At 35.7% G+C, this 27,938-nt stretch overlaps 1 protein-coding gene across 1 annotated transcript; it reads right to left on the bottom strand.

Moving 5' to 3' along the window:
- On the bottom strand, positions 1–27,857 carry CLDN18 (claudin 18). The gene is made up of 5 exons (XM_027845135.1): positions 27,275–27,857; positions 11,679–11,843; positions 9,021–9,138; positions 4,484–4,594; positions 1–3,451 (listed from the first exon to the last, which is right to left on the bottom strand). The coding sequence occupies exons 1-5, from the start codon at positions 27,492–27,494 to the stop codon at positions 3,304–3,306; spliced, it is 762 nt and encodes a 253-aa protein (XP_027700936.1). The 5' UTR covers positions 27,495–27,857; the 3' UTR covers positions 1–3,303.
- Between the last annotated feature and the right edge of the window lie 81 nt (positions 27,858–27,938).

Here is a 27,938-nt window from a genome sequence, read left to right as displayed (position 1 = left end):
TTTAGGGGAATAGTGCCTTTAATATTTCAGTAACAAAACATATGGGTCATATTTGATGCATTCAAAGAACCCCAATAGTTTATAAGAGTAATCAATCATATTGTAAAGTCATACTAAATCTAGGCTTAAAAATAAAGTTTTAGAGAATGAGACAACACACCAAGAATCCCAAACAAAACCAAACCAACTCAACCATGTACAAAATGCTATGTTCATGCATGCAGCTCAGTGTCTGATCTTTGACAAAAGTACCAATATATATTTCGATAGAAAGCATGACATCTACCTCATAAGTTGAGGTCTGTGCCTACAACATAACCATATGTCTTTAAAAATCTACTTATGGTCTTTTCATCCTTGAATTTCATTTAAATGTTTCTTGAATTTACTTATATTTTTATCCCATGACACTTTTCAGATAATGCTGCTTACCATGTGAAATAGTTAATAAAAAATCCCCAAATTACTCCTTTTAAACTTCTAGGAACACATTATTGCTTTAATAATTTTATCTTTGGTAGAAAAATCCAATTCATAACCCCCAGGATTTTGTATACTGTGGAAAACATTTGGCTTTTTTTTTCCAAATGAGAGTACTCCTGGTGTCTAGGACAGTGCCTTGAACTTAGTATATGTACAATATGTGCTTTTGGATTGGAAAGAGTCCTAATATATGCCCCAAGTAAAAAATAAGCTCCTTCAGAGCAGAAACCATTTTTTACTTTGCTTTTATTTCCTTTGTGCATAGTACATGTCTTTTATGTAGGAGGTACTTGATAAATGTTCTATTAGATTAGATAGAAAAGTTGTAATATATACCCCAGCTAGAACTGAGCTCCTGGATTGTAGAAATTGTTTTAAATTTTGCCTTTGTATACCCAGCACCTGGATTGTATTCTACACATAATAGGTGTTAAATAAATGCTTTTTTGGATATAGTCTGTCCTTGTGGAAATTGATCACAAATGAATTGAAGGGGTGAGTATTCCTTTGACTTAATTACAATGTTATCATCTGGTTTCCTGAGTGACTAAGTCACACCTTGATAAGGTACTCTTGGAAATTGTGTTCATTTTCAGTTCTCATGTAGCCCTAGTAAATAAATGTTTGCTTCATTACCTGGAAAATGTTCTCAGACATGGAAAGAGAGACTGTAGTTTGCCAGAGTGCCTGCCTTACTCTCAGAGGACCATTTCCAGAATCAGAGAATTTTAGAGTTTAGGACCGCACTAGCTGTTTAGCCTAGCCCATACCTGGAAAGGAATCCTCATTAGAGTACAAATGGTAATCCAGTCACTGCTTTTGAATATCTCCAGTGAGGGGAGAACCTACTACTTCTAGGGGTACCTCATTCCACTCTTGAACAGCTCTAATTAGGAAGTTCTTCCTGTTATCCAGTTTAAATTTGCCTTTCTGTAACTTTTCCTTATTGCTACTGGTTCTGCCACCTGGAGGCAAACAGCAAATATAATTCCTTTTCTTCAATATAGTCTTTCACTCACTTGCTCCTGAGCCCAATTCTTTTGAATATGACATATATGACATGGCTTCAAGGTCCTTCATCATAGTGGTTGCCATCTTTTAGATACCCTCCAACTTACCACTGTTCTTCTTATATAGAATCTCAAACAGCCCACATTCTACAAATGTAATCTGACTAGGGCAGAATGTATAGGAACTATCATTTTCTTATTCCTGGAAGATATACCTCTCACTGTAGCCCAAGATCACATTAACTTTTTTTGACTGCCACATCACACTGCTAATTCATATGTAGCTAACACCCCCAGCATTTTCCAGACAAATTCAGACAAATTTTTCAGACAAATCCAATTATGTCTTCAAACAACCAGTTCCAGGAAAAAGAAATATGGAAGATGGAATATAATTTCCCTGCTGTCCATGTGATGTGGTGGTAAGAGAATCTAAATCAGTGTGATGAGCTTCAGGCCATATCTACACAAAATGCATTTGTTGGATTTGAATTAATAAGTGGTTAAGAAAGCAACCTATAAAATGACAAAGCCAAGCATGGTGCATGCTTTTGATTTGATTTGATGCAATATGATAGTGTCTATAGAAACATAAAGGTTAATTTCAGGCAAACAATTTGGAGAACAACTGTTTTCCAATTATGGACAGAAAATGTTGTAACCAGTGACCAAAAACACTCATGAAGATTCATTTTGTGTCTGACACTGTGATGGCTTTCTTTATTTTAAATTTACATAATGTCATATTCTGTGAAGCAAACACAATATAAATAATGGAGATTTAAGGGTGAAAAGTTACCAGGATCTGAGTGTTTATTGGATTAAAAAACAATGATATTCAATAAAGCATATTAATGTGAATCCAAATGTTTTGTATTTTTTCCTCCTTTTAATTGTGTGGTGGTTAGTCTGTTTCATAAAGATATTTTATCATTTTTATAATCCAACACTTAGGCTAACTGTACCTAGGGCTTTAATGGCAAAAAACAAAACAAAACAAAACAAAAAACAACAACTCATTGGAGACCTCACCTCTATCCCCTGAGGGCACAAGCCTCAAATCCTTATTTTCATATTTTCTTAAAAATGATAGTTAGAGCTCTTGTGAGAAGTTTTTAGATATTTTCCTAGCTGATTTGAAGTGCTAGGAGAAAAAGGCTAGCTTTATCACTTAGCAGAAAGGGTAATCAAAGCTTCTCAAATTATGAAATCATTTTGATTCAGGAAAATTTGTTCTTATAAAGCACAAATGACTTTGAAAGCTACAATGCAAGAAGATTTAGAGAAAGAAACAAAGGAAGTTCAAATGCTTCCTCCTTTTCACTTAACTGATTATTTGTTATTTAGTCACAGCCAAACACTAAAGGCTTTTGAATGGAGAGAAAGTAGCAGAAAATACTCTTTTTTGCATGGTTAAAATTATTCCTTTTGGTTAGAAGTGGGGTATTTTCCATTGGCTTAGTGGGGAAGCACGCTAATACACCAAAGGTTTCAGAAAAGATCTGAATCTCATTCTATAACTAAATAATAGAAAAAAAAAACTTAAAGAAAAAACAGAATGCAAAAACCATAACTGTTCCCAATGCTCCTAATAACTTTTGTACAAAATACACTGTAATGGAATTGTAAATAGAGAACCATGTAATGTACTATCCTAGACCATACTGCATGACAACCAATAGATGAAATTAATGTCTTCCAAATATTCAAACAACTAAATTCAGCTAAAAGAAATAAGGAAGCCTGTGTATAATTTCCTTGGTACTCATGCAATGTGATTTTCTTATTCCACAAACTATATAATGGATCTTTAGACATAGTCATATTTGGAAGGATGTGACTGTGCCTCATCTTCATTTCTAGATTTCATTTTGGGTTCATAGATAGTGCTGGGTTTGTAGCCTCCTGTCCTGTAGGCAACATTGTGACCTGAGGCATTATAGGACACAGCCTTGTAACTGAAAGAAAAAAAAAAGCAGCATGTCATCATGGTACAATGGAGAGAATACTGCACTGGGACTACAGGATGGACCCAGTTTTGCTATTTACTACTTGTGTGATTTAACTAATTCATTTTACCTATGTACATGATAGACATTTAATAAATGCTTGTTGTGTTGATTTCAATCTAGCCCATCCATCGTTTCATATAGGAGTATACCCCCCAAAACAAGATTGGTCAATGTTTTCCTTTCTTAAATATACCAAGAGAAGAAAATGCTATATCATTCTTTTATAACTTTTACTTGAATGGTGTTCTTCCATATTATTATTTCTTCAAAGTTTCAAAAGACTTCTGATTCCATTGGTATTCAATCAACCAGCATAGGATGAAACTTTCCCCCATTTTAGGAGGTAGTTTTATAAGTTGCTATAGCAAAAAGCAAAGCAAACTAAAACAAAAAACCATAATCTTAAAACAAAAACATCCCATCACCTGATAGCCAATTGCAGGAGCCTTTCTGAATTTAGCTAGCTTGGTCTTTATATAGCAGACACATGGTCCAGTGCTGGGCCTATACTTGATGCCATGAAGGTGGCAGAACACCATGGAAAGAATGTGGGATTTTGAGTCAGAGGATCTAGGTTCTAAGCCTTGTTCTGCCATTTACTACTCATGTGACCTTAGACAAGTCATTTGACAACTCTTTATATAAGTTCCTTCATCTATAAAAATAAGGAAACTTTGAAGTCTCTCCTAGCCCTAAATCAATGTTCTTGTGGCCCTATAGACTTGCCCTAGGTTGCATTCCACTGGCATAGCCTTGGGGAATTCAGAGACTCCTCTATGCAATGAGGCTTTGAAGGAGGTCTTGAGTGGAGGAATAATAATAGTAATGCTGAGGATAATGGCAGATCATACTTATCCAGTGGTTTGTTATTTACAAAGCACTTTCTTCTATTAACTGCAAACTAATAATTCTAGCTATAAATTATGGGCAACAGATTAGATCCTTTTAAATCAATACATTTGCCATATCAAGACTCACTGGGTTTCCTCTGGGGCTAGCCCACGGCAAGCAATGCACATTATAATGCCTCCAATAACAGCAAGGCTTCCAGCAATCCAGCCAACAAAGAGAGCAGCACCAAAGGTGTACCTAAAGCAAAAAAAAAAGAAAAAAAAGAAAAAAAGGGGAAAAAAGGAGGTAGCAGTATAGTAGTAGTAGTAGTAGTAGTAGTAGTAATAATAGTAGTAGTAGTATAGTAGCAAACAATAACATCAAGCCCATTTTCTTCCCCCTTCAGGCTAATGTCAAATTACAAATTCACATATGACCAAAATAATCCTCCCTGGCCACTGCTCCCCAATTTGTTTTGTATCTCCTGTTAGGATGTAAGCTCCTAAAGGGAAAACACTCGTTTTACTTTTGCATTTTTCTTTCTATAGTTTATCACAGGGCATGGGACATAGTAATTGCTTAATAAATGCTCATCCATCCATCTGTCCATCCATGCATCAGATCCATCCAACATTTCTCATAGGGGTACACACTGAAATTTGTTAGAAATTACAGACTTTCAGAGCTGGAAGGAACTGCAGAAGCCATTTAATCTATCCTATAACCTCAAAAGAATCCTCACTGCACAACACTCCAAACTGATCTTCTAGCTTTTGCTTGAAGGTCTCTGTAGGTGGTGAAGTAGATAGAGTGCTTGGCCTGGAGTTAAGAAGGCCTGAGTTTAAATCTGACCTCAGACATTTAATAGCTATGTGGCCCTGGGCAAGTCACTTAATTTATGTTTGCCTCAGTTTTCTCAACTGTAAAAAAGAGGTTGATAATAGCTTTTACCTCACAGGGTTGTTGTGAGGATCATATGAGATAATATTTTTAACAAGGCTAGCATATAGTAGGTGTTTAATAATTGTTTGTTTTCTTCTTTCCTTTCATAAAGGGAGAAGCCCATTCCACTTTGGGGTAGCTCTAAATGTTAGGCATTTTTCCTTGCATCAAGCCTAAATTTGCCCCTTTGCAGCTTCCACTCATTGCAAACAATTTTGCTTTCTGGATTGTAAGGGAATGAGTCTAATCTGTTTTTGACATGAGAGCCTATTGGAGATAGATATCATGTTCCTCCTGAGTCCTTTCTTTTCTAAGAAAAATATCTCCCCCTTCTTCAGCTGATCCTCACACTCATGGTCTTGAGTCCCTTGATCATTCTTGTTGCCTTTCTCTGGATTTTTCTTGTATTATTATTTTTCTTCCTAAACTGGCTCCCAAGACTGAATGCCATACTCTAGATGAGTCTGACCAGGGTAGAATGCAGAAGGACTACTGCCTTCTTATTCTTTTAAGCTATGTCTCTCCTAATGAGGCCTAAAATCCCATTAACTTTTCTGACTACTATCTTACACTGTTGAAAACTCCTTGAAGAGACCACTGGAAGAAAGAATAGAGAAAGGAAAACTTTGGAACCATAGATGGGTAATTTTGGTCCTGGACTTAATTCCATCAACCTGAGGTAAGTGTCCTTCGAAGTAATAGTGCTCTAACCACAATGTGTCATCTAATGTGACAGTGCCCTTTGTTGTAGGGCTCTGAATAGAGTCTCTAGAAGGCTTTATAAGAGCAATTTTGTAGCTAAGAAAGGAAGGAAATGACCACTTATTAAGCACCTACTATGTGCCAGGTCCTTTACAAATATTATTTCATTTGATCCTCACAACAACCCTAGGAGAAAAGTGCTATTATTATCCCCATTTTATTGTTAGGGAAACTGAGGCAGACAGTGGTTAAATGACTTGTCTAGAGTCACACAGCTAGTAAGTGCCTGAGATTTAATTTTAACTCAGGCTTTCCTAACCCCAGGCCTAGCATCTTGCTCCACCTAGTTGCCTGAAACAATGCTTAGCCTATTTATTTCTGAAAGATGCAGCAGAAAAATCATTGAATTTGTGACACCTACTGCTTACTATGGATGACTCACTTCAGCTCTCTGGGCCTTGATTTCTCCTTTTGTAGAATGAGAGGGTTGGACTAGATGATCTTTTTAATGTTTCCTCCAACCTTAAATCACATAATCTAAATCATTCCTCCTATGTATATACATAAACCAACAAACATTTATTAGATGCCCACTAAGTGTCAGGTGCTATGATAGGTGCTGGGGATATAAATATGAAAGTGAGACAGTTGATGCCCTTAAGAACCAATTAGACCAAAATCCCAACTTGTATTCCATTATAAAACAGAAGAATCAGAACAATAAAATACAGACATATCCTTTCTATATTCATTAATTGGTTCAATTCAAATACTATGTTAGGTAAAACAAATTTACGTGGAGCAGATAGGTCTACAGGAACAATGTTTTAATGTTATGAATAGATGACTAGCTAGATGGCATAACAAATTTTGGTTATATTATAGGTGGGCATGGGTTTTTGTTTTCCTTTTGGTTTTGGTCTAGACCTATGATTTCATCTGTTCATGGAACTCCCAGTGTGTAAACTTCCTCCATCAACACAGGTTTGAAATTTTAGCTATTATTTATAGTCTTAGAGAGTCACTTAGATCCCTGAGATGTTAAATGACTTGCTTATGTTCACAGATCTAGTATATGTCAAAAGTAGGATTTGAATATGGATCTTTATAAATTTAAGGTTAATCCACTATTCATTAATCCCTGCTGCTTCATAAGAGTTATAATGTCTTAATAATGCTATTGGGAAATTACTTTTGCTGGGACAACATGATATGGGGTATGTCTGCAAATGCTAATTCTCAATATACAATTTTCACATTGTAGAATGAAACATTACTAATCTCTCAAAGAACATAAATGAGGTAATGTGATAGTTTTGGTTAAATGTTCAAGGCGCTTTCTGTAATAGCTGATATCAGGACTTCATACCTAAACATAAACCTTTTCCCCATCCCCAGTCATGACCAAAAAAACAAATCAACAAAACCTTGGAATGAGAGATCCCCATGTGCTACTCTCTCCTCTCATAATACATGAATGGAAGGTAGAGAATCAAGCACTGTTCTTTGGACTCTTCCAAGTTCCTTCCTTGAGACAGTCCCTATTTTTTTCTCTCCCAAAAGGGAAAGAATATTTTCATTTAACTGTAATTCCATTGTGGGAAGAATATATTGTCTTACATTCAAATAATGGTGGAAGGGGGCATATGTGACAGTTCTTCCTTCCTAGTCCCTGAGCCTCTGAACACTCAGGTTTTACATATCTTGGAATATTACCCTTTGACTCACTGGAAATGGAAAACTGCTCCTGTACCTTTGCCAAGAAACCCCCAAATGGGGGCACAAAGTGTTGGAACACGACTGAAAACTGCAAAACACCAAAGACTTGGTTCAAATCCCACCCTGCCGCTTACTACCTATGTGACCTTGGAAAAGTTATTTAACCTCTCCAGACCTGTTTCCTCATCTGTAAAATGGTTGGGGGTGAGGGGTGGGAGACGGAGATATTAGATGACCTTTAGAGATTCTTTCCAGCTCTGACTCTATGACTCTAGTTCAGATGGAAAACTCTTAGGTTCAATGTCACCTTAACCCATCCTCCTATTTGCAATCCCAGTTAAAAGTACAGACAGCATTTTTCTACTGACTTTGTAGGTCCATTGTGAATGTTCTTTCCTTGTGCAATACTTAAACACTCTATTTATTGACTAACTTCCACTTCCTGATTCTATGATGCTGGTAGAAATGGAAGTCTTTCCTACAAGAAAAATGTCATTGGAGCATGAGGGTAGAGGACATAAAGCCTAGATTTAAACAGCACATGTTATGACCTGACTGGGGTTTGTGATTTCCCCAGGATGAAGTATATAATCTCATCCTACTTTGATGAATCTACTTAACTTTTGTATCCTTGTGAGATTAGAACTCATTATATACATAAAAAAATGTTAAATACAATATCTGTCATGCAAAATTCCTCTTGTCCTTTGGGTAGCTTTATTACTGGTAAATGTAGGAAAATGTTAAGATGCTTTTGTGGGCTGATAAAATCAGCCTATCAAAATTTTACATTCCTATATTTACCTAGGTTATAACAGTGTTGTATCTGATAAAAAGGACCATTGTAAAATATAGAAACATATGATACATACATAAATATGTATATGTGTGTGCATGTATATGAATAATCAGTTTATGTTTCAATTAAAACTTTTATCATTTATAACCTGATTTTTATAAGCTTAGCTTAATTTCTTTCAGAAAGAGGAAACGCAAGTTGATGCTAATTTGTATGCCAGGGTTAATAATAATCATTCCATAACAACCACAATAGGGTCTTATGTAAGAATGTGAGATAAATACTGTAAGCTGTCGTTGTATTTCAATGGAAATGCCAGATCAGACTCAAATCACATCCCCAAGTATATTTTACTGAAATGAAATTTATGAGTTCATAGATCATTGCTGATTTATGACATGAAATGGTTGGTTCTTATAAATACATATTTAAGACAGTGACAGTCACATTATACACATCTTAAATCTGCTTCACATAACAGCAGTTTTAGCATTGAATGCTTTATACCAAATTAGAGCTTACCTGGTCTGAACTGTCTGTACCATCCCACCCATTCCTGAGTACATGTTAGCTGTGGACATCCAGAAGTTAGTGACCAGCATGTTTGCAAAAACAGACACTCCAGCAATAGCACAAATACCTAAAAATCCAAAACAAGTCATTATTTATCTTTAAAATCTCTTACATGTTTACCTTTTCTGTCTCTCCTCCATATCTTGAAAAAAATAAAACAATTTTAATATATTTGAGAATCAGGAGATACAAGTGGGAAAGAATGTTTTGTAAACATTTCAAATTCTAGTTTATTCTTAACAACTAAATAATACTTGTCTTCTCAATATTGTCCGCCCTCTTATCCCTGCTTCCAATCTCCACTGGTTTTCCTGCAGAGTTTAACATGTTCCTACACCAAAGTGCAGAGGTTCCCAAACTTATTTGGCCTACTGGCGTCTTTTATAAAAAAATTACTCAGCACCCCCCTGGAAATCTACTTTCTTCAATATTTATTTTGAAATTTGCGTCATTAAAAAATATAAGATATATTTTTTAAAAAATGATGCATCTTAAATTTATTAATTTATTGTAAATTTGTGGGTTTTTTTTACAGCATTGAAATTTTGATGACACAATATTGTGTCATATAACTGTATAGTATCATACTGCAAACAAGTCATTACACGCACATATTCCTGCTGATGCATGCTGGATGTCCCAACAATGCGTGACACACTCTCCTGGCAATACTTGCTTGTTAAGACCTGTCAGTGGATTTGACCACTGACCAGTTATAATTTGCATTTTGTGTATTTATTCGGAAAACAATGTAATCACTATGACTTTAACTCTGTTACACAACAGATGAAATATGTACAAATGGTTTTTCAAAATTTCTTGTCTTCTTTCCTTATGTTCCACTGCCCCCTTATTTTTATTCAATGCCCCCCAATTGTACCCGAGGCTACTATCACCCCCCTGGATTGTTCCAGCACTCTACAGCAGGTGGCATCACCCACTTTGAGAACCTATGCCAAAGTGTGTGTGCATGCACATGTGTGTATGTGTCTGTTCAACTTTCCTTTCTTCACTTCAGATAAGAATGAGGTTCATCTGATGCCAGCTCTGCCCAGCCCTTCATCTGTGTGTATATATTTTTCTTTGTATATTCCCCAATTATGAGAAATACTAAGTTCCAATACTTTTCTCCTTTCTACGCAAGTATATTCTTTTTGCCCTTCCTCTCTTTCACCTCTTAAAACTCAGAACAATCCCTAGACTCAGTATCTCTGTTTTTCTTATTTAGCTGCCTCAATAACTTTTGAAGATATTGAGGCCCTGAGGGGGGCACTTGTTTCTTCTCCCCAATCAGAATGCTGGCATCAAATCATCACATAGCTCCTCTCCAATTTCTCAAATAAATTTACCTTTCTCTTGACTCTTCTGCTTGCATTTCAAAGTTTCTACTTATCTCTGGTCTTTTATTTTGAAATGCTTAAGAGTGTTTCTATTCTATTAAAGATTATTTCCCCCCAATAGGATTATACTCAGATTTGCAGTGCAAGTTATTTTTTGTTGTAAGCTTTGTCTTTTGCCTTTTGGAATATTGTATTCCAAGATGTTCTCTCATTTTTAGTAGAAGCTGTCAGGTCTTATTGTGGTATTGGCTACGATTCTTTGTTACTTAAATTCCTTTCTGGGGGATGCTTGCAAAATTTTATCTTCAAAGTGGAAGCTCTGGAATTTGACTATGACACTCCTGGGATTTTTGTCTTTGGAGGTACTTTTAGAACATGATTTCTATCTTGATTTTACCCATTATTTCTCATAGATCTGGACAGTTGTCCTTTATGAGTTTTTGAAATACAAGTCTTGAAATTTTTTGAATCATGGTTTTCAGGGAGTTTAGTCATTCTTACATAATTTTTCCTTGATCTATTTTCCAGGTTAGTTATTTCTGGTATCAGACATCTTACATTTTCTTAATGTTTAAAAAAACTTTTGATTTTGTCTAATACTTCTTACTGACTCATGGAATCATTGATTTCTTTTTGATCTATTCTAGTTTTCAAGGAGTCCATTACTTGAGTAAGGTTTACCACTTTCTTTTCTAAACTATTTACTCTCCTTCCAATTCTTTCCTTCAAAACTTTTATTTCTTTTTTTAAAATTTATTGCTTTATTTTTTCTAAATATTTGGGTAGCATTTGTGGAAAATCTATTTTTCCTTTGAGTATCTGCTTGAAGTTGTTATAGAGTTACTCTCATCTAGGCTGGATTTTTGAGTATTTCTACACATCCTTTTTTTCTTTCTACTAGTTGGCATCTTCTTTGGTTACTCATTTCTCCAGGTTTATTTCCTGAACTGGAGTTTTGGACAGGGTCGTGCTTCACCCATTGCTGTACTTTTGAATGAGAGTAGTCAGCCTTGTTTGTTTTTTTCCTAAGTCATTTGGGCTTGTGCACTGACCTCAATGTCCTTGAGTTAATCTCCCTGGATCTTTGAGGTTCAGAGACCTATTTTATTTTTGCCTTTTGACTATCATGGAAGGATATAATAATGATACTAGTAATAACTCAAGTTCAGAATGTAAACTCTTGTAGGGAAAGCGTTTTTGTCTTTTCTTAGAATTGAAAACAGAGCTTTTCATTTAAACAAAGTTCATGGGATTGAATTGAACTTACCTGACACAATGAACATTATTCCAGAGGTCAGAGTCATCTTGGCCTTGGCATTGTCATCCATGTTGCTAATCCGAATACATTTCAGGGCAAAGATGGATACTAGAAGACCAATGACACCCAGGACAATGCCTACAATCATTAGGGCTCTTACAGCTTGCAACATAGCTTAAAAAAAAAAAAAAGCAAAAGCAATTCAGTTTTAACTATTGATTAGAGTTTTCTTTTTAAATCACATAGCTGTAAGTCATATTTATATTATGCTTTAAAATTTACAAAGTGTTTTTCCAAACAACCACATAAGGAAGGCAATGCAAGTATCATTATCCTCACTTCACAGATAAGGAAATCGAGGCTCAGCAAGGTAAAAGACTTGCTAATGGTCATACAGCTAATATATGACGGAACCAGGAGTTGAGTCCAGTTTTCCTGACTTCAGTGCTTTTTCCAAAGTCACCATACTGCACTTAGTAGAATGCAATAAATTGTAGGTTTGTTTATTTTTTTCCCAGGTTAGAAACTAATACTGCTATACCCAGAGTCAATGTAATATAGTGGATAGAGAATGGGCCTCAGAATCAGGAAGACCTGACCTATATTGGCTGTGTGACCTTGGGTAACTCACTTTAACTCTTACTGTTCCCGTGCAGTTGGCTAAGACTGTAAGTTATAGAGAGGCTGTGATCCTACTGGTGGCAAGAGCTTCCTCATCAACAAAACTGCAGATACTTGATGTGCTCATATAATGATACATGTATTAATATGTAGGAAAGGATTTGGCCAAAGGTAGGGAGTAAAGCGCTACATGCCATCATGTGATACTGCAGTTAGGGTGCTGGGCTTGGGAGGCTAGAGGATCTTGTCTCAGATACTCACTAGCTCTGGTCTGGTCACTAGTCAGTTTCCTCATATGTAAAATGACAAGGTTGGACTAAAGGACCTCGGGGGTCTCTTCCAGCTCTAGGTCCATGATCTTATGATCTATTTCCAAATATTCTCAGTGATAGACCAGATGCCTATTCCAGGATTTAGAAAAATCTTTTGCATGACAATAATGGTAACAATAGCAAGGAAAAAAAATGAAAATTTGGCCTCACAGAGAAATTGGATGCCACTCATTCACAATACAAAAATCTACCCACAGGGCTTCTTTAAATGAAAAACTTTCGTGCAGTGGATAGAGCACCGGCCCTGAAGTCAGGAGGACCTGAGTTCAAATGCAGCCTCAGACCAAACACTTGACACTTACTAGCTGTGTGACCCTGGGCAAGTCACTTAACCCTAATTGCCTAAAAAGATTAAAAAAATTTTTTTCTTAATATTTTAAAAAAAATGACAAACTTCCCTTGGCATATTTAGAACAAAATTCAATTTAAATGGAAGGCACTATAAAAGCTACACAAATTCACACTAATCAAGAGGAATTTAGCCTAAATTAGTAAAATGTTAAAAACAACTTTTTGGTTTATACACAAAGTTAAAGGACTCGAACTGTAAGTAGAAAATATCCCAGCAGTGATATACCACAAATTATGTCAATTCAACAAGCAAGTTTTGGGCCTACTATATTTTTCTATGCTAAGCCCTTAGGATACAAAGGCGAATATAAAACCATCCCTGTTGTCAAAGATCTTACAGTTTGCTGGGGGAAGCAATATGTATACAAATAAGTAAATAGAAGATAATACAAAATAATTTTGAAGAAGTTAAAAGAGCACTACAATTAGGGGCTGTGAGGAATGTCAATACTAGCCTTGAATGGGAGTTGGAACTTGAGCTTTGAAGGGAGCTAGTGATTTCTAAAAATGGGGGTAAGGATGGAGAACATTTCAAGCATGAGGGAGAGCATGTACAAGGCACTGAAGTGGGACATAAGATCGTCACGTGTGGGGATAAATGAATCGACCATTCTGGCCAAAATAAAGAGGCAGGTGTGTGGGGGGAGAAGCTAGAGAGAATCATAATATGAAATCAGGCTAGAAAGATAGATTGAATCCCAAAAGATAAGATTAGAGCCAGAACACTTTTAAATGCCAAATTGAAGAGTCTGTATTTTATGCTTGAGTCCCTGGGAAAATTGAGTTGATTTCTTCAGGCTTTGGCTTCCAAATGAAGATACTTCCCTTTACCTCAATCCTCTTTCTCATGGGTTCAAACAGAAAAGTTAGCATCCTGAAAAATCTCTTCCTCATGAGATTTTTCTCTTTGCTTTCATTCACCCTAAGCCCCACCAAATAACACATTTACTGATGGCAGATCAAGGTGCTGATCCTAGGAACAACATAAGTAGGAAACATTTGCCACAAGCTAAGAAGAGCTCTGTTGGAAAAACAAAATGACTGTATGTGTTAGAATGCAGTGATGTGAGCTCTAGAAAAGAAAGCACAACTAATAAAAAGTCAACAAAAAACAAAGGAAGAAGATTGTAAAACCTGGAGTTTGGACTGGGAAGAATTAAGCTCCCATTTTTCTTTTTCTCCCCCTGAAAAATAACTTCAATGTTTTTTGTTTTTGTATCATTGTCACTTTCCATACTCAAATTATTCCTCCTTTGTGCCAAAGAAAAACAGTTAAACAAAACCAATCAACTAATCTATGGTCTTATGACATTATGGCCACAGTATATGTGACACACTATACCCATAGTCCCCCTCTTCTCTACCAAGAGTATAATTACAGGATCGTAGATTTAGAACCACATGGAACATGTAAGCCATTTAGTTCAACCTCTTTCATTTTTTTTAGGTGAAGAAACTGATGCCCAGAGAGGTTAAGTGATTCATTCAAGGTCACACAGGCATGAAAAGGCAGAGATGGGATGTGATCCCAGATCTTCTGACTCTTAATTCAGTCCTTTTTTCCATTGGACTACGTTGCCATAGCATAATAGTTATAATTACGATGATGACATATTTCTATGAGGTACATTTTTGCTGACGAAGTGCTTCCTTTAAAACAACATGGTGAGATAAGTAGTGAAAATAGCATTTTCATTTTACCAGTAATGGAGCTGAAGTTCAAAGGAGTCAGAGGATTACAGGATTTAGAGCTTTGAGAGATCATCTCATTCAAAGAATAGTAGGTTTATGGCTTTAATCTTTATTTTACAGATGAGGAAAGTGTTATATAGAGAGGCTATAACACAACCAATATCACATGGGTTGCAAAGAGCAGAGCTAAGGTTCAAACCCATCATTCTTTTCACTGTCATTTTAGAGAAGAGAAATTGAGACCAAGAGAGGTAAAGTGTTTCTTACAGTCATACACAGCTAGTAAATGGCAGATGTGAGGCTCAAATCCATGTGAGTCAGTCAATAAACATTTATAAAGTGCCTATGATATAACAGGCACAGTGTTAAGATCTGGGAATACAAAGAAAGGTAAAAAGACAGCCCCTGCTTTCAGGGAGCTCACGGTCTAATGCAGAAGACAACAGACAAAGAACTATGTATAAAAAAACTGTAGACATGATCAACTGAAGATAAGCAACAGAAGGAAAACACAAGAATTAAGGAGGATTGGAAAAAAGCTTCCAGAAGAAAATAGGATTTTTCTGGGACTTGAAGGAAACCAGGAAATTCAAGGGGTAGAGATAAGGAGAAAAAAGATTCTAGGTATGGGGGACAGTCAGTGAAAACTCTTGGAGTTGGGAGATAGAGTGTCTTGTCTGAGGAATAGCAAGGGGCAAGTAGGTTGTTCAGTGTGTAGAGTGCCAGGTTTGGAGTCAGGAAGACTCATCTTCATGAGTTCAAATCTGACCTCAGCCACTTACTAGTTGAGTGACCCTGGACAAGTCACTTAACCCTGTTAGCCTCAGTTTTCTCATCTGTAAAATGAGCTGGAGAAGGAAATAGCAAACCACTTCAGCGTCTTTGCCAAGAAAAACCCAAAAAAGGGTCATAGAGAGTCGTATATGACTGAAAAACAACTGAACAACAAGAAGGAGGCCAGTGTAACTAGATCATAGATAGTGGGGGGGGGGGTGAGGTACAAGAATACAGGAAAAGTAGGGGTCCTTTCTACGTCTATGTCAATGATTATTACATTAGGCTGATGAACAAACTGTTGACTTGGCTTTTTATCTCCACCATATTTTCGATTTTAGTATGATCTCTAGTTTCTGAATGCTTGCCCAACCTTAATTCTTGACTTTTTTTTTTTTTCTGACCTCTAGCTTCCTTACTGTTGCCTGGGTTTAGCCTGCTCTCTTGCCTTACTGAGATTAAATACAGGGGGGTGGAAGGAAATAATAGATCTAGCCTAGAATGGTAATTCTTTTGTTTTTATGTAGGCAGCAAGATTATGGTAGTAAGACAATTTGGAAAGCAGGAGGAATGCTGTCTCCCACTATAGAAGCTCAGATATTTCTAGTTTTGACCCTAGGGTTACAATGTGATTAATTGATTTTAATCGTATTCTATACATAACCCGAAAAGAATAGACTGATACTTGGAGGTTTTCATTTCACTCTTTTTTAAAATAGCCACTTCTGCTATTATTTGTTATTCTGATCAAGAAGGGTGTGCTTATCAGTTGACACCTGGTAAATCAATTGACTATTTATGTTTATTCAGTATTGCAAAGGTGTGATTACAGCATTCTTCTTGGGTGAATAAAAACTGTTATCAGACTTGAAGGGTGGGCAGGATTCAAAGCAGAGAGAAGCAAATACAAAGAGGAACAGAGTGTTCCCTCCCTATTGTAAAATACCTGCTTCCCTAAAGGAGGGAGGACTGTAGACAAGGAAGTGAAAGTTGAATACACTTACATGCAAATGAAATGTAGGTTGAGAGTCCTAAATATTTAAAGTATTTGAAAGGAAGACAATGGGGCATTTTAGGATAAAAGAATAATTATTATTAACATGAAAATATATTTTGTGAATATCTGAAAAGGAATATAGGTCTGTATTTCAGGTTTGGATTAGGAGGGAGCCTTAAAACATATGCATAGAAAATATTGAAGGATGGACCCTGTAAATGGTTTAGCAATATGGCCGACAAAAAAGAGACCATGATAGGTAACCCAAGATGAGTGGAAAAAATTGAGAGACTGGTGAGACAGCTTCAGAGAAGAAACTAGAGCAAAGGTATGTCAAGGTTCTCAGGTAATCTGGGGAAGTCTATGAATCCTTTCTTAGAATCATATTTTTGATGCATAAAACAAAGTATATAGGGTTACAAAGGAAAGCAACTCTATTGAAAGATGGTTATCAATTTTCTACAGAACTGTCACATAAATTTTGTATAATTATTTATAGGATCACAAATTTAAAGCCTAAAAGAACTCTGGAGACTATCTAGCATAAATCTTTCATTTTACAGATGAGAAAACTGATGCTGAAGGAGGTTAAATGACTTTGTCCAAGGTCACATTGAATAGTATCAGAGGTGAGATTTGAACCCAGGTCATCTGCACCACACTGGCATTTAGTATAACATTGACCATAATTATGACAACTACCCAATTTCTTTTTTTCAAATAGATCTTTATGGATATATTTTGTTTTTACAACACCTGCATTTTCCTATTTCTCCCTCCCCCTCTGCAACTAACTAATTTAAAGAAAAAGAAAGTACTTTTAATGAGATTTTGCAGAAAGAACATACTTTGCAAGACTATGTGTCCCAAGTTTAGTTTGGCAAAAAAAAGATTCAGTATACTAATATATTCTTTCCCTTTCTGTAAATTTGGCTGACTGGTTGATGGAAAACTCCCCAAATCATTACTGGTTGTGTCTACATGATGGCAAAACATCCAGATGAAAATGGTCAATTGGTTGTCTGGTTGGACTCCAGATTCTGGATTTGATGGTTGGAACTAAAAAGCAGTGAAATGAACAATAGATAAACTATAGGAGACAGAAAAAGGGAAAGGAAAACATAATGAATTTAGAATCTGGATATTTAGAAATTATTCTGGAGAGAAACATCTGAGTAACTAAAAATTTTTTTACTTGTTACCAGGAAGTTTTAGTATTGTGTTATTTGAAGGAATATATGGGACTTCCATTAGCTCATTTTCTTATGTAGGAAAATACATTATCAGCAATGAACTTTTTTTTTTTTACCCTCAATGATATGTCACAGGTTGTATCTGGGGGTCTTTATTTTCATTCTGAGTATTTATCCATTGGCCATCTTGGTACTCACTATAATTTCCTCTTGAGTACTTGTGGAAAGGGATTTGGGGTATAAACACAAACAACCCATTTAAAAAAGTCATTTCCCCATTACTTCATGTGTAAATATACATGCTATGTTTTTCAGTGATTATCTGCTGAAATATCATGTTATATTTATTTTTAAATTTATTTTTTCATTGAGCAAAATTTTTTTTCTCTCTACCACCTTCTTCCCTCCCATCATAAAAAAGAAAACAAAACTCTTTTAACAAATATACATAGTCAAGCAAAACAAATTCCTGCATTGGACATGTCAAAATACATATATCGTATCCTGAGTCTATTAACTCTACCTCAGAATTGAGTAGCATACTTCATCATTGGTCCTCTGGAACTGTTACTGGTCATGCATTGATCAGGATTTCAATTATTACGTCTTTCAAAATTTTTGTCTTTACAGTGTTTTTGTTACTGTAAAAATTATTTTCCTGATGTAGCTCACTTCACTTTGCATCATTTCATGTAAGTCTTTCCATGCTTGTTGAAACCATTTCTCCTGTCATTTCTTACAGCACAACAGTTTTCTATTACATCTGCATACCATAATTTGCTTAGCCATTCCCTAGTTGATAGGCATTCTCCTTAGATTTCAGTCTTTTGTCCTCACAGAAAGAACTGCTTATTTTTGTGTATTTGCATCCTTTTTCTCTTTCTTTGATTTCTTTGGGGGATATAGACCCAGCAGGAATGTCATTGGGTTAAAGTATATGTGGAGTTTAGTAACATTTGGGGGCATAGTACCAAATTGTTTTCCAATTTGCAGCTCAACCAACACTGCATTTAAGTGCCTGTTTTTTCACAACCCTTACAACATTTATCCCTTTTTGGAAAACTTTGCTAATCTGATTTATGTGAGGTAGAACCTTGGAATTGCTTTAATCTGCATTTCTCACATCTTTAGTGCTTTAGATCACTTTCTCATATTGTTGATAGCTTAGATTTCTGTTTTTTTTAACCTTTGAAAACTGTATGTACATATCCTTTGACCATTTATCAATTGAGAAAAAGCTTATAATATTTTAGATTTAATAACTTCCCTTTGTGGGTTTCATTTTTCTCATTTTTAAAATTAGGAAGTTGCTCTTTGTTTCTTCTAGCTCTAAATCTGGTGACCTCTATGCTAATTACCGTGGGTGATCTGGTTCATCCCTTGGATAAAGTTCCTTCTAACAATTCGTGGAGAAAAATGATTGAACGGCAAAGCTGAAATAGAAGGTTACTTTGATGTTCCATTATTGAGGACTTTCTATGGAATATAAAATCTAAGGCATGGAGAATTTCTTTTCTCTAGATTGTGTAAATGGAACAGATCACTTCATCTTTCACTACTCTGGTACACCTACTCTGTCATGTTTTTAGCATAATACACAATGAGCAAGCTTTCTAGAGCATAAATCTACTTCATTACAGTGTGAGTATATGGGCAGATAGAATACAAGTACTTGGTTTTGTATTTAAACACAACTTGGTTTGGTTCACTTCATTGTTTAGGCTTTTCTAGGTTGTCACTCTATGTGTCACAGCAAGGTTTCCAGCTGGTCACTTCATTAGATCCTTATTTTTCCCCAAGTCCAGCCTTCAGTTCTAGATGCTCTCCAGAGTTACCCAAAGCCCAACTCAGTGATTTTATCTTCTTCTGTATCCTCTAAAGATCATAGAATTTAGAGCTAAAAGAGAACCATATAGATCATTTAAAACCTGTCCTCCATCTGACAAAGGAAGAAAGTGAGTTGCGAGATAGGAAACTGTTAGCAGAGGGGCCAGGATTTCAACTCAGATATTCCACCCTCAAATACAGCATTTCCTCCATAAATCAAAGAGACAGCACTAGATATTCTTGCAGCAAGGGTGAATTTAATTGAAAAACCAGCCAAGGGCACTCTCTAGTAGAGTGTCATGGTTTAAATCCAGACAGCATGGTATTTATTTCCCTAATCAAACACTGGAAGACACTCTTATCAGGTCCAGAGAACTGTTTTTTGTTGTTGTTCACTCATTTCAGTCATGTCCAACTATTTGTGACCCCATTTGGGGTTTTCTTGGCAAAGATATGGGAGTGGTTTGCCATTTCCTTCCCCGGATCATTTTACAGATGAGGAAACAAAGGCAAACAAGGCAAGGAAACAAGGAAACAAAGGCAAACTTGCTAGTAAGTATCTGAGGTCAGATTTGAACTCAGATCTCCCTGATTCCATACATGCGGGCACACACACACAAAAATAGGTTCATTTGTATTCATCTCTTTTCATGGGTTCAATGATTATATCTATGCAGATAACTTACATATATATGGCTTACACATATGCAAGAATGTGTACTTACATATACATGCATGTATTATACCTATACATACATATCTATACCTATATCTGTTTCTATATCTCTCTCCTGGTTCAATCTCTCTTGAATTTTATTTCCATATCCCCAACTACTCTCAGACATTTGACCAAGATGTCCCCCAAAGACTTCTGAAACTCAAAATGCACACTGTTTCATCTCCTGCATCACTCAACCTCCAAATGTTTTTATTTCTATTAAGAACACCATAATTTCTCCAGTCACCCAGCTTTGTCATTCTTGACTCTTTTCTTTCCCTCAGTCACTCATTTCTCACCAGGCTGCACTGCCTTGAAACTTCTCTGCCCCCACTTTGGGTACCTTTCTCTGCTTTTTAGCTCCCCTTTGTGTAATGTCTTTCCCCATTAGATTGTAAGCTTCTTGAGGGCAGGGACTATTTTTTTTATCCTCAGTGCTTATCACAGTGGTAGCATATAGTAGGAATTTCATACATAAATGTTTATTGATTGACTGACTGACCAACTATATATAATCAGTTGATAAGTCTTGTAAATTCTACTTTCTCAAATTCTTTTTAATCTTTCCTCTTCTCTACACTAATTCAGGCCCTCCTCTCTTCTCCCTTGTATTATTGAAATAGTCACTGGCTTCCTGCTTCCATCTCTCCTTTCTCTAATCCAGTCTCCACACTGCTGCCAAGATAATTTTCAGTTGTTGCCCTTTGTTTTTATGTCATGACCATTAAGCTTTAATTATTGCCCTCCCCCTCCACCAAATCCTTCCCAAGATAATTTGCTTATGACAGCTCTGATATATCACTATCCTGATTAAAAATGTTAGTAGCTCCCTGTTGTATCTAGGATAAATTCCAGGTTCTTCAGTGTGGCTTCCAATATCTCCTAGCATCTGAATACAACACCCCTTTCTAGCCTCATTTTACATTATTCACCTTTAAGAGTTCTATTTTCCAGTTGTTCCTTGACTTTGACCTTCCATTTCCTGATTTTGTGCATTCATGTAATCCATTTCCAAGGCCCACAATTCACTTCCTCTGCCTTTGAGAAGCTCCTTCAAGGCTCAGCCTAGGTTTCACCTCCACCACAGAGCCACCTACGATTTCCTCCAGGTGTTAACACTCTTCCTTTCATTAAATCCCTTTGTATTTACTTATTTGTGAGGGTTCTCTAAACTCTCTCCAATTCTCCCATTATATGGTAAGCTATTTCAGAGTTCTTTTGTTTGTCTTTGTATCTGGGAAACTCCCACAGCATCTGGCTGCTTAATAGGCATTTAATAAATTACTGTTGAATGGAATTGTTGCATTTTGGCATCCCATTTTACATTATGATCGCTTTTTTTGAAGGGAGTTGGTTTTATTGCACTGCTACAATTTTTTTTTCTGATTTAAAAAACTTTTGTACATGTGGAAGGGGAGAGAAGGAGAGAACAAGCTTTTTTTTTTTTTTAAAGGGTCTACTATGTGCCAGGTACCGTGGTAAATGCTTTATAAATATTATGTCATTTGATAATATGGGAAGGGGATGGGAGATATTCACAACCTCTTTGAAATGTACTTTTCCTGGCCTAGAAAACCCCTCTTTTCTCCCATCCATGGAACAATTGGTGAAGGTAACATACACCTGTGGAGGGAGGTCCTCATACCAACCATGATAATGATTACTTGATAAGCTAATCAAAACATAATATTGCATGGCAGAACAGATACAAGATAAAATAATTAAATCATAAATATTAATTGAGCATTTTATAAGCTATGTTAGTTTTTATGGTGCTAACAAGAAATATCAAATTTCTGTCCTCAATAAACTTAAAATCTAATTGGAGAGACAACTCATACACAATTTCTATTGCATAGCTTTAGTTAAGGTGGCATAAGAACATATTTGGGAGTCACAAACAAAAATTTAGAAGGTAATCTCTATCCCAACATTTCAGAAATATCTTTGTTTTGCTCTTAGGGATTCCCTTTTTTGTGAGCTACTAAGCACCTTAGGGGCTACTTGGCTAGTAGCTCTGCATTTTCTTGGATGCCTGCTATCAGTCTACAAATGTGCTGATCCCTGAATAAAAAGCAAAATACAAAACAAATCTCCTTAGAAATAGTGGTACCTGTTCCTGTTTCACTGTACATGCATATACTATCTAACTAAAGCAGGCTAATAGGGTTGGTTTTTATTTTATTATAAATATTTGAATCTCAGAAGAACTAAAATTACAAATAACTCAAAAGTTAATGGAAAGGTAAATGGTGTTAGCATGTTCAAATGCATAAGTGATGATCAGAATGTGAAACATAATTAAAGGAATGTTAAAGATATGATTGATGATACATGGAAGGAAGGAAGTGGGCCAGTTATGAAGCAAGACTGGAAATGTAGAACTTGAGTCCTTCATTGGTACCTCCAGATAATAAAGACCAAGCAAGACTCTAGACATTGGCTAGATACTCTATGAAGGATTTATGGGAAAACATAGACTAGAATTGTGCATCAATCACTGAGAGACTGAAAAACCATTAAGAGGTAACTAGCTTCATTAGTGGAAGAGGTTGCCACACTGATGAAATCACAAATCCATCAAGGTATGACTTATATTAATACCTAATTATTTATGGGACGACATACTATAATTTTGTGTCCTTCCATCTTTCTGTCTTCCCTCCCTCCCTCCCTCTCTTCATCTCTCCTTCCCTTCCTTTCTTCCTTCCTTCTCTCCCTCCCTCCTTCCTTTCTTCCTTCCTTCCTTCTTGACTTTCTGTCTACCCTTTATCCTTGTCTCCCTGCCTTCCTATTTGCTTGCCTGCCTGCCTGCCTTCCTTATTTTTCTTCCCTCTACCCTACCTGTCACTGTCTAACTGTCTGTCTTAGTTCAAAGTAAAGTTCATTTGGTCCTCTGGGTTTCACTCTTGGACCTTGGACCTTCGCTTAGATTCAGACTTGCTACATAGTTCTTAGATTTATTAAACTCCTGCCTTCCTGTTCTTTAATTATTCTACTTCTAACCACCCAAATCTTCATTCCCTTACTATCCCTCCACCAGATATGCACTCTGGTCTCATGCTCAAGTATTACAAAGTAAGTGATTTCACTTAGCATGTGCACAGACATTCCTTCTACATCTCCTACTATAAAATGGGGCTTCTAAATGTGAGTAAGTTTTGAATATTAATCTGAATGAACAACAAATGTCTTAAGTCACTTTTCCTATAGATGATTTAACCTGACTTTTTACATTTAAATCTCAGAGACTATTACCATTAAAATTCACATCATTTCAGCCTTTTACAAAGTATGATATTCAACTTTGAGATCCAAACTTGTATATAAATTTCCTAGATTAATGGAAGAGGAAATAGAATACTTAACACCATCTTAGAAAAAAAAATTGAACAAGCCATCAATGAACTCCCTAAGAAAAAATCCCCAGGACCAGATTGATTCAAAAGCAATTTCTACCAGACATTTAAAGAACAATTCATTCCAATATTATATGAACTATTTGGAAAAACAGGTAAAGAAGGAATTTAACCAAATTCCTTTAATGACATAAATATAGTGCTAATGCTCAAACCAGGAAAAAGCAAAAATAGAGAAAGTAAACTAGACTAATTTCCCTAGTGAATATTGATGCAAATTTTTTAACAAAATACTAGCAAAGAGATTATGACAATGTATCAAAAAAATTGTACTTTTTATGACCAGGTGAGATTTATACCACAGATGCAAGGATGGTTCAATATTAGAAGAATTATTATCAAAACTGACCATATCGATAACAAATAGAACAAAAATCACATGCTTATCTCAACAATACAGAAAAAAAACTTTTTGACAAAATGCAACACATTCTTTTTTAAAAAATACCAGAAAACACAGGAATAAATGGAGTTTTCCTTAAAATGATAAGAAGTATTTATTTAAAACCATCAACAAGCATTATCTACAATAAGGATAAGCTAGAAGCCTTCCCAATAAGATGAGAGGTGAAGTAAGGATGTCCATTATCACCACTATTATTCAATATTGTACTAGAAATGCTAACTATAGCAATAAGACAAGAAAAAGAACTTGAGGGAATAAAAACAGGCAATGAGGAAACAAAACTATCATTCTTTGCAGAAGATATGATGGTATACCTGGAGAATCTGAGAGAATCAACTAAAAAATTAGTTGAAATAATTAACAACTTTAGCAAAGTTGCAGGATATAAAATAAATCCACATAAATAATTAGCATTTCCATATGTTACTAACAAAGTCCAACAGCAAGAGATAGACAGATTTCATTTAAAATAACTGTAGACAATATAAAATATATAGGAGTCTACCTGCCAAAACAAACCAGGAACTATAGGTACACAATTACCGAATAATGCAGCAGATTGGGTACCTAATACATGGTAGTAAATTATCATAGTAATCTAGTGTTTGATAAATACAAAGATCCCAAGCTTTTGAAACAAGAACTAACTATTTGACAAAAACTGATGGGAAAACTGAAAAGCAGTTTGACATAAAACTAGGTTTAAACCAGCATCTTACAGCATATAAGGTCAAAATGGGTACATGATTTAGACATAAAGAGTGATATCCTAAGGAATTAAGGGAGCATGGGGTAGTTTACCTGTTAGGTCTATGGATATGGAAAGAATTTATAACCAAAGAAGAGATAGAAAGCATTAATAAATATAAAGTCCATAATTTTGATTACATTAAATTAAAAAAATTATGCAAAAACAAAACCAACGCAGCTATGATTAGAATGAAAGCAAAAAACTGGGAAAACTTTTTTTTTACAGCAAGTTTCTCTGATAAAGGTCTCATTTCTCAAATATATAGAGAATTGAGTCAAATTTATAAGAATACAAGTCATTCCCAATTGGTAAATAGTCAAAGGATATGAACAGCTAGTCTATCTATAGTCATATGAAAAAATTGCTCTAAATCACTATTGATTAGAGAAATGTAAATCAAAATAATTCTGAGGTGCCATGTCACACCTATCAGATTGGCTAATATGACAGAAAAGGAAAATGACAAATATTGGAGGGGATATGGTAAAATTGGGACACTAACACACTGTTGATGGATTTGTGAACTGATCCAACCATTTTGGAGAACAATTTGGAACTATGCCCAGAGGGCTACAAAATTGTGCACACCCTTTGACCCAGCAATATCACTACTAGATATATATCCTATCCCAAAGAGATAAAAAAGGGAAAAGGACTTACATGTAAAAAAAATTCATAGCAGCTTTTTTAGTGGTGGCAAAGAATTGGAAACTGAGGGGATGCCCATCATTTGGGAAATTGCTGAACAAATTGTGGTATATGTTGTGATGAATGCTATTGTGCTACAAGAAATAATGAGCAGGCTGATTTCAGAAAAACCTGGAAAGATTTACATGAACTGATCAGAACCAGGAGAACATTGTACGCAGTAATAGCAATATTTTATGATGATCAATTGTGAATGACTTAGTTATTCTCAGCAATACAAAAAGCCAAGACAATTCTGAAGGATTTCTGATGAAAAATGCTGTCTATTTCCAGATAAAAAAGTGATAGGGTCTGAATGCAGATTGGAGCATGCTATTTTTAGTTTCTTAATTTTTTTTGGTCTGTGTTTTCTTTTACAACATGGCTAATATGGAAATATGTATTACATGATGGCACATTTATAAGCTGTATCAAATCACTTGCCTTCTCAATGGGGATGAAGAGGAGAAAAAAATTTGGAACTCAAAATTTGAAAAAATAATGTTAATATTGTTTTTACATGTAATTGGAAAAATATGTATATTTTTTAAAAAAAGAGGTTCAAACCCTTCAGAGAAACAATGAACTACTCCATTGAATAATAGCCCCCCTCTATTTCAAGTTCCTGGAACCCTCATACACCCCTGTGCTAGATTTAGGAGTCATGGATAAGTTGAACCTTTCAGTGAGCTTTAAAGGGAAGAGGAGGAAAAGAAAAAACATTACTTTCTTAAATGCTCAGAATTGGCAGAGAAATCTCTGGTTCATTCTACATGTCTAAAGTGATATTAAACATCGAAGTGATTATTTGCATAACCTAAAGAAGAGCAGAATTTTTCTTTGTCTGTGTTTATGCACATGTATGTGTATGCATATATTCCTACATAGGAGAGGCAACATAATACGTAATCAATCAAGGACTGGTTTTCAAGTCAGGAATAGTTGAATTCAAGTCCTTCCTCTAACAGATATTGAGTGTATAGCCATGACCTCTTAGTTCCCCACAAGTTACTGCAAAGTTACTAATCTATATCAGAGGTGGCAGTTTATACCATGGGAACTCCCTAAACCAATGAAATCACAGATCCAAACTAAAAAAACTTCACTATATATGTACACCTATGTGTGCAAATTCTTATACATGTATGGCTATATACATATATATGTATATATACACATATATATGTATATATATACATATATATTTGATGTTTACCTTCCAGAATTCCTCACAAATATGAGATAAGATACTTCTATGAACACAATAAATTGTTACTACCCACAACCTGAAAATCTCAGAGAAAAAAATACAATTTTTCCTCAGTAAACCAGTTCTTTATTTCAGAATTTCATAACATTCTTTTTTTAGTTATTTTTTATTTTAATTTAGTATTTTGTTTTTAGTATTTTCTGATTTTTCTATTATAATTCGTCTACAACAATAAGTCACTAACATTTATACAGTACTTTAAGTTATGCAAAGGTTTTTTGCACATTATTTCATTTGATCTCATGATTTGGAAGTTACAATGTCACTGTATAGAATTCATGGTCACCAAAAGCACAGGACCAAAATCTCTCACTAGCCTTCAGTTGCAGGTTTGGATTCTGCTGTCAAAGCTGCAAAGGTAACTTCCCAAGGGTTATAACCCAGAGCTATCAGGGACTCATAAATAGGTGACAGCATAATCCCAAACTTCGTAGGTAACTTCTGCATCTGCCAAATAAATTCAGACAAATGGATGCCACAAATAATCATATACTCACACACAGAACTTTCAAGTAGAATCTCTACTTTAAAGCTTTAGTTTATCCATAAAGAGCAACAGGTCCCTACCTGGAAGACCAAGAATAGTGTAATATGGCCGGCACTCAGTAAAACCTGAGCTCTGCTTCACACAGCTCCTCCAAAGCCCTTCATACTGGAACACAGATGTTACTGGGTTGTCATACAAGTCCTGGGTGCTCCACGTGTCTAGCCCTGTGGCAGCTATGCACCCTGCAAATCCCAGGGTAGACAGGATGAACCCCATCATTTGGCAAAGGGTTGTTGACATGGTCTTTCTTCCCACGTCCTCTTCCCTTCACGACAGGAGATATAGCTGAGTTATGTTTATGGGTGCAGCGGACTTGATGGAAAAAAATGAGTCTTCTTAACCAAGCCACTAGGAGGGGAGCAGCTCTTTAATCAGTTGCTTTCCCTCTGCTGTAGGTATTTGTTCAAAGTGTTTTCCTTAGATAGTCTAGTCTCACTCTTGGTAGGCAGGAATTATTTTCCCTTTTGTTCAAAAGCTAGAGTGAGTGGGCTCTTATCCTTCTGAGTTAAGCTGGCTTGGCTTGTTTGAGAGCAGGGACAACCTTCACTACAATGAAATTCTTTTAGCAGCCTTGCTTCCCTCTTCTTGGTTTAAGCCTACATTACTACCCATACCCAAAGACCTTATCATGGGTTGTACTTACTGTTTAGGAAGAATGTTTTAAGTGTTTTCACATCATAAAAA

This window comes from Vombatus ursinus, unplaced genomic scaffold (assembly GCF_900497805.2).
Source record: "Vombatus ursinus unplaced genomic scaffold, bare-nosed wombat genome assembly UNPS02014959.1, whole genome shotgun sequence".
Taxonomy (NCBI): domain Eukaryota; kingdom Metazoa; phylum Chordata; class Mammalia; order Diprotodontia; family Vombatidae; genus Vombatus; species Vombatus ursinus.
This window is presented reverse-complemented; position numbering and strand designations above follow the sequence as displayed.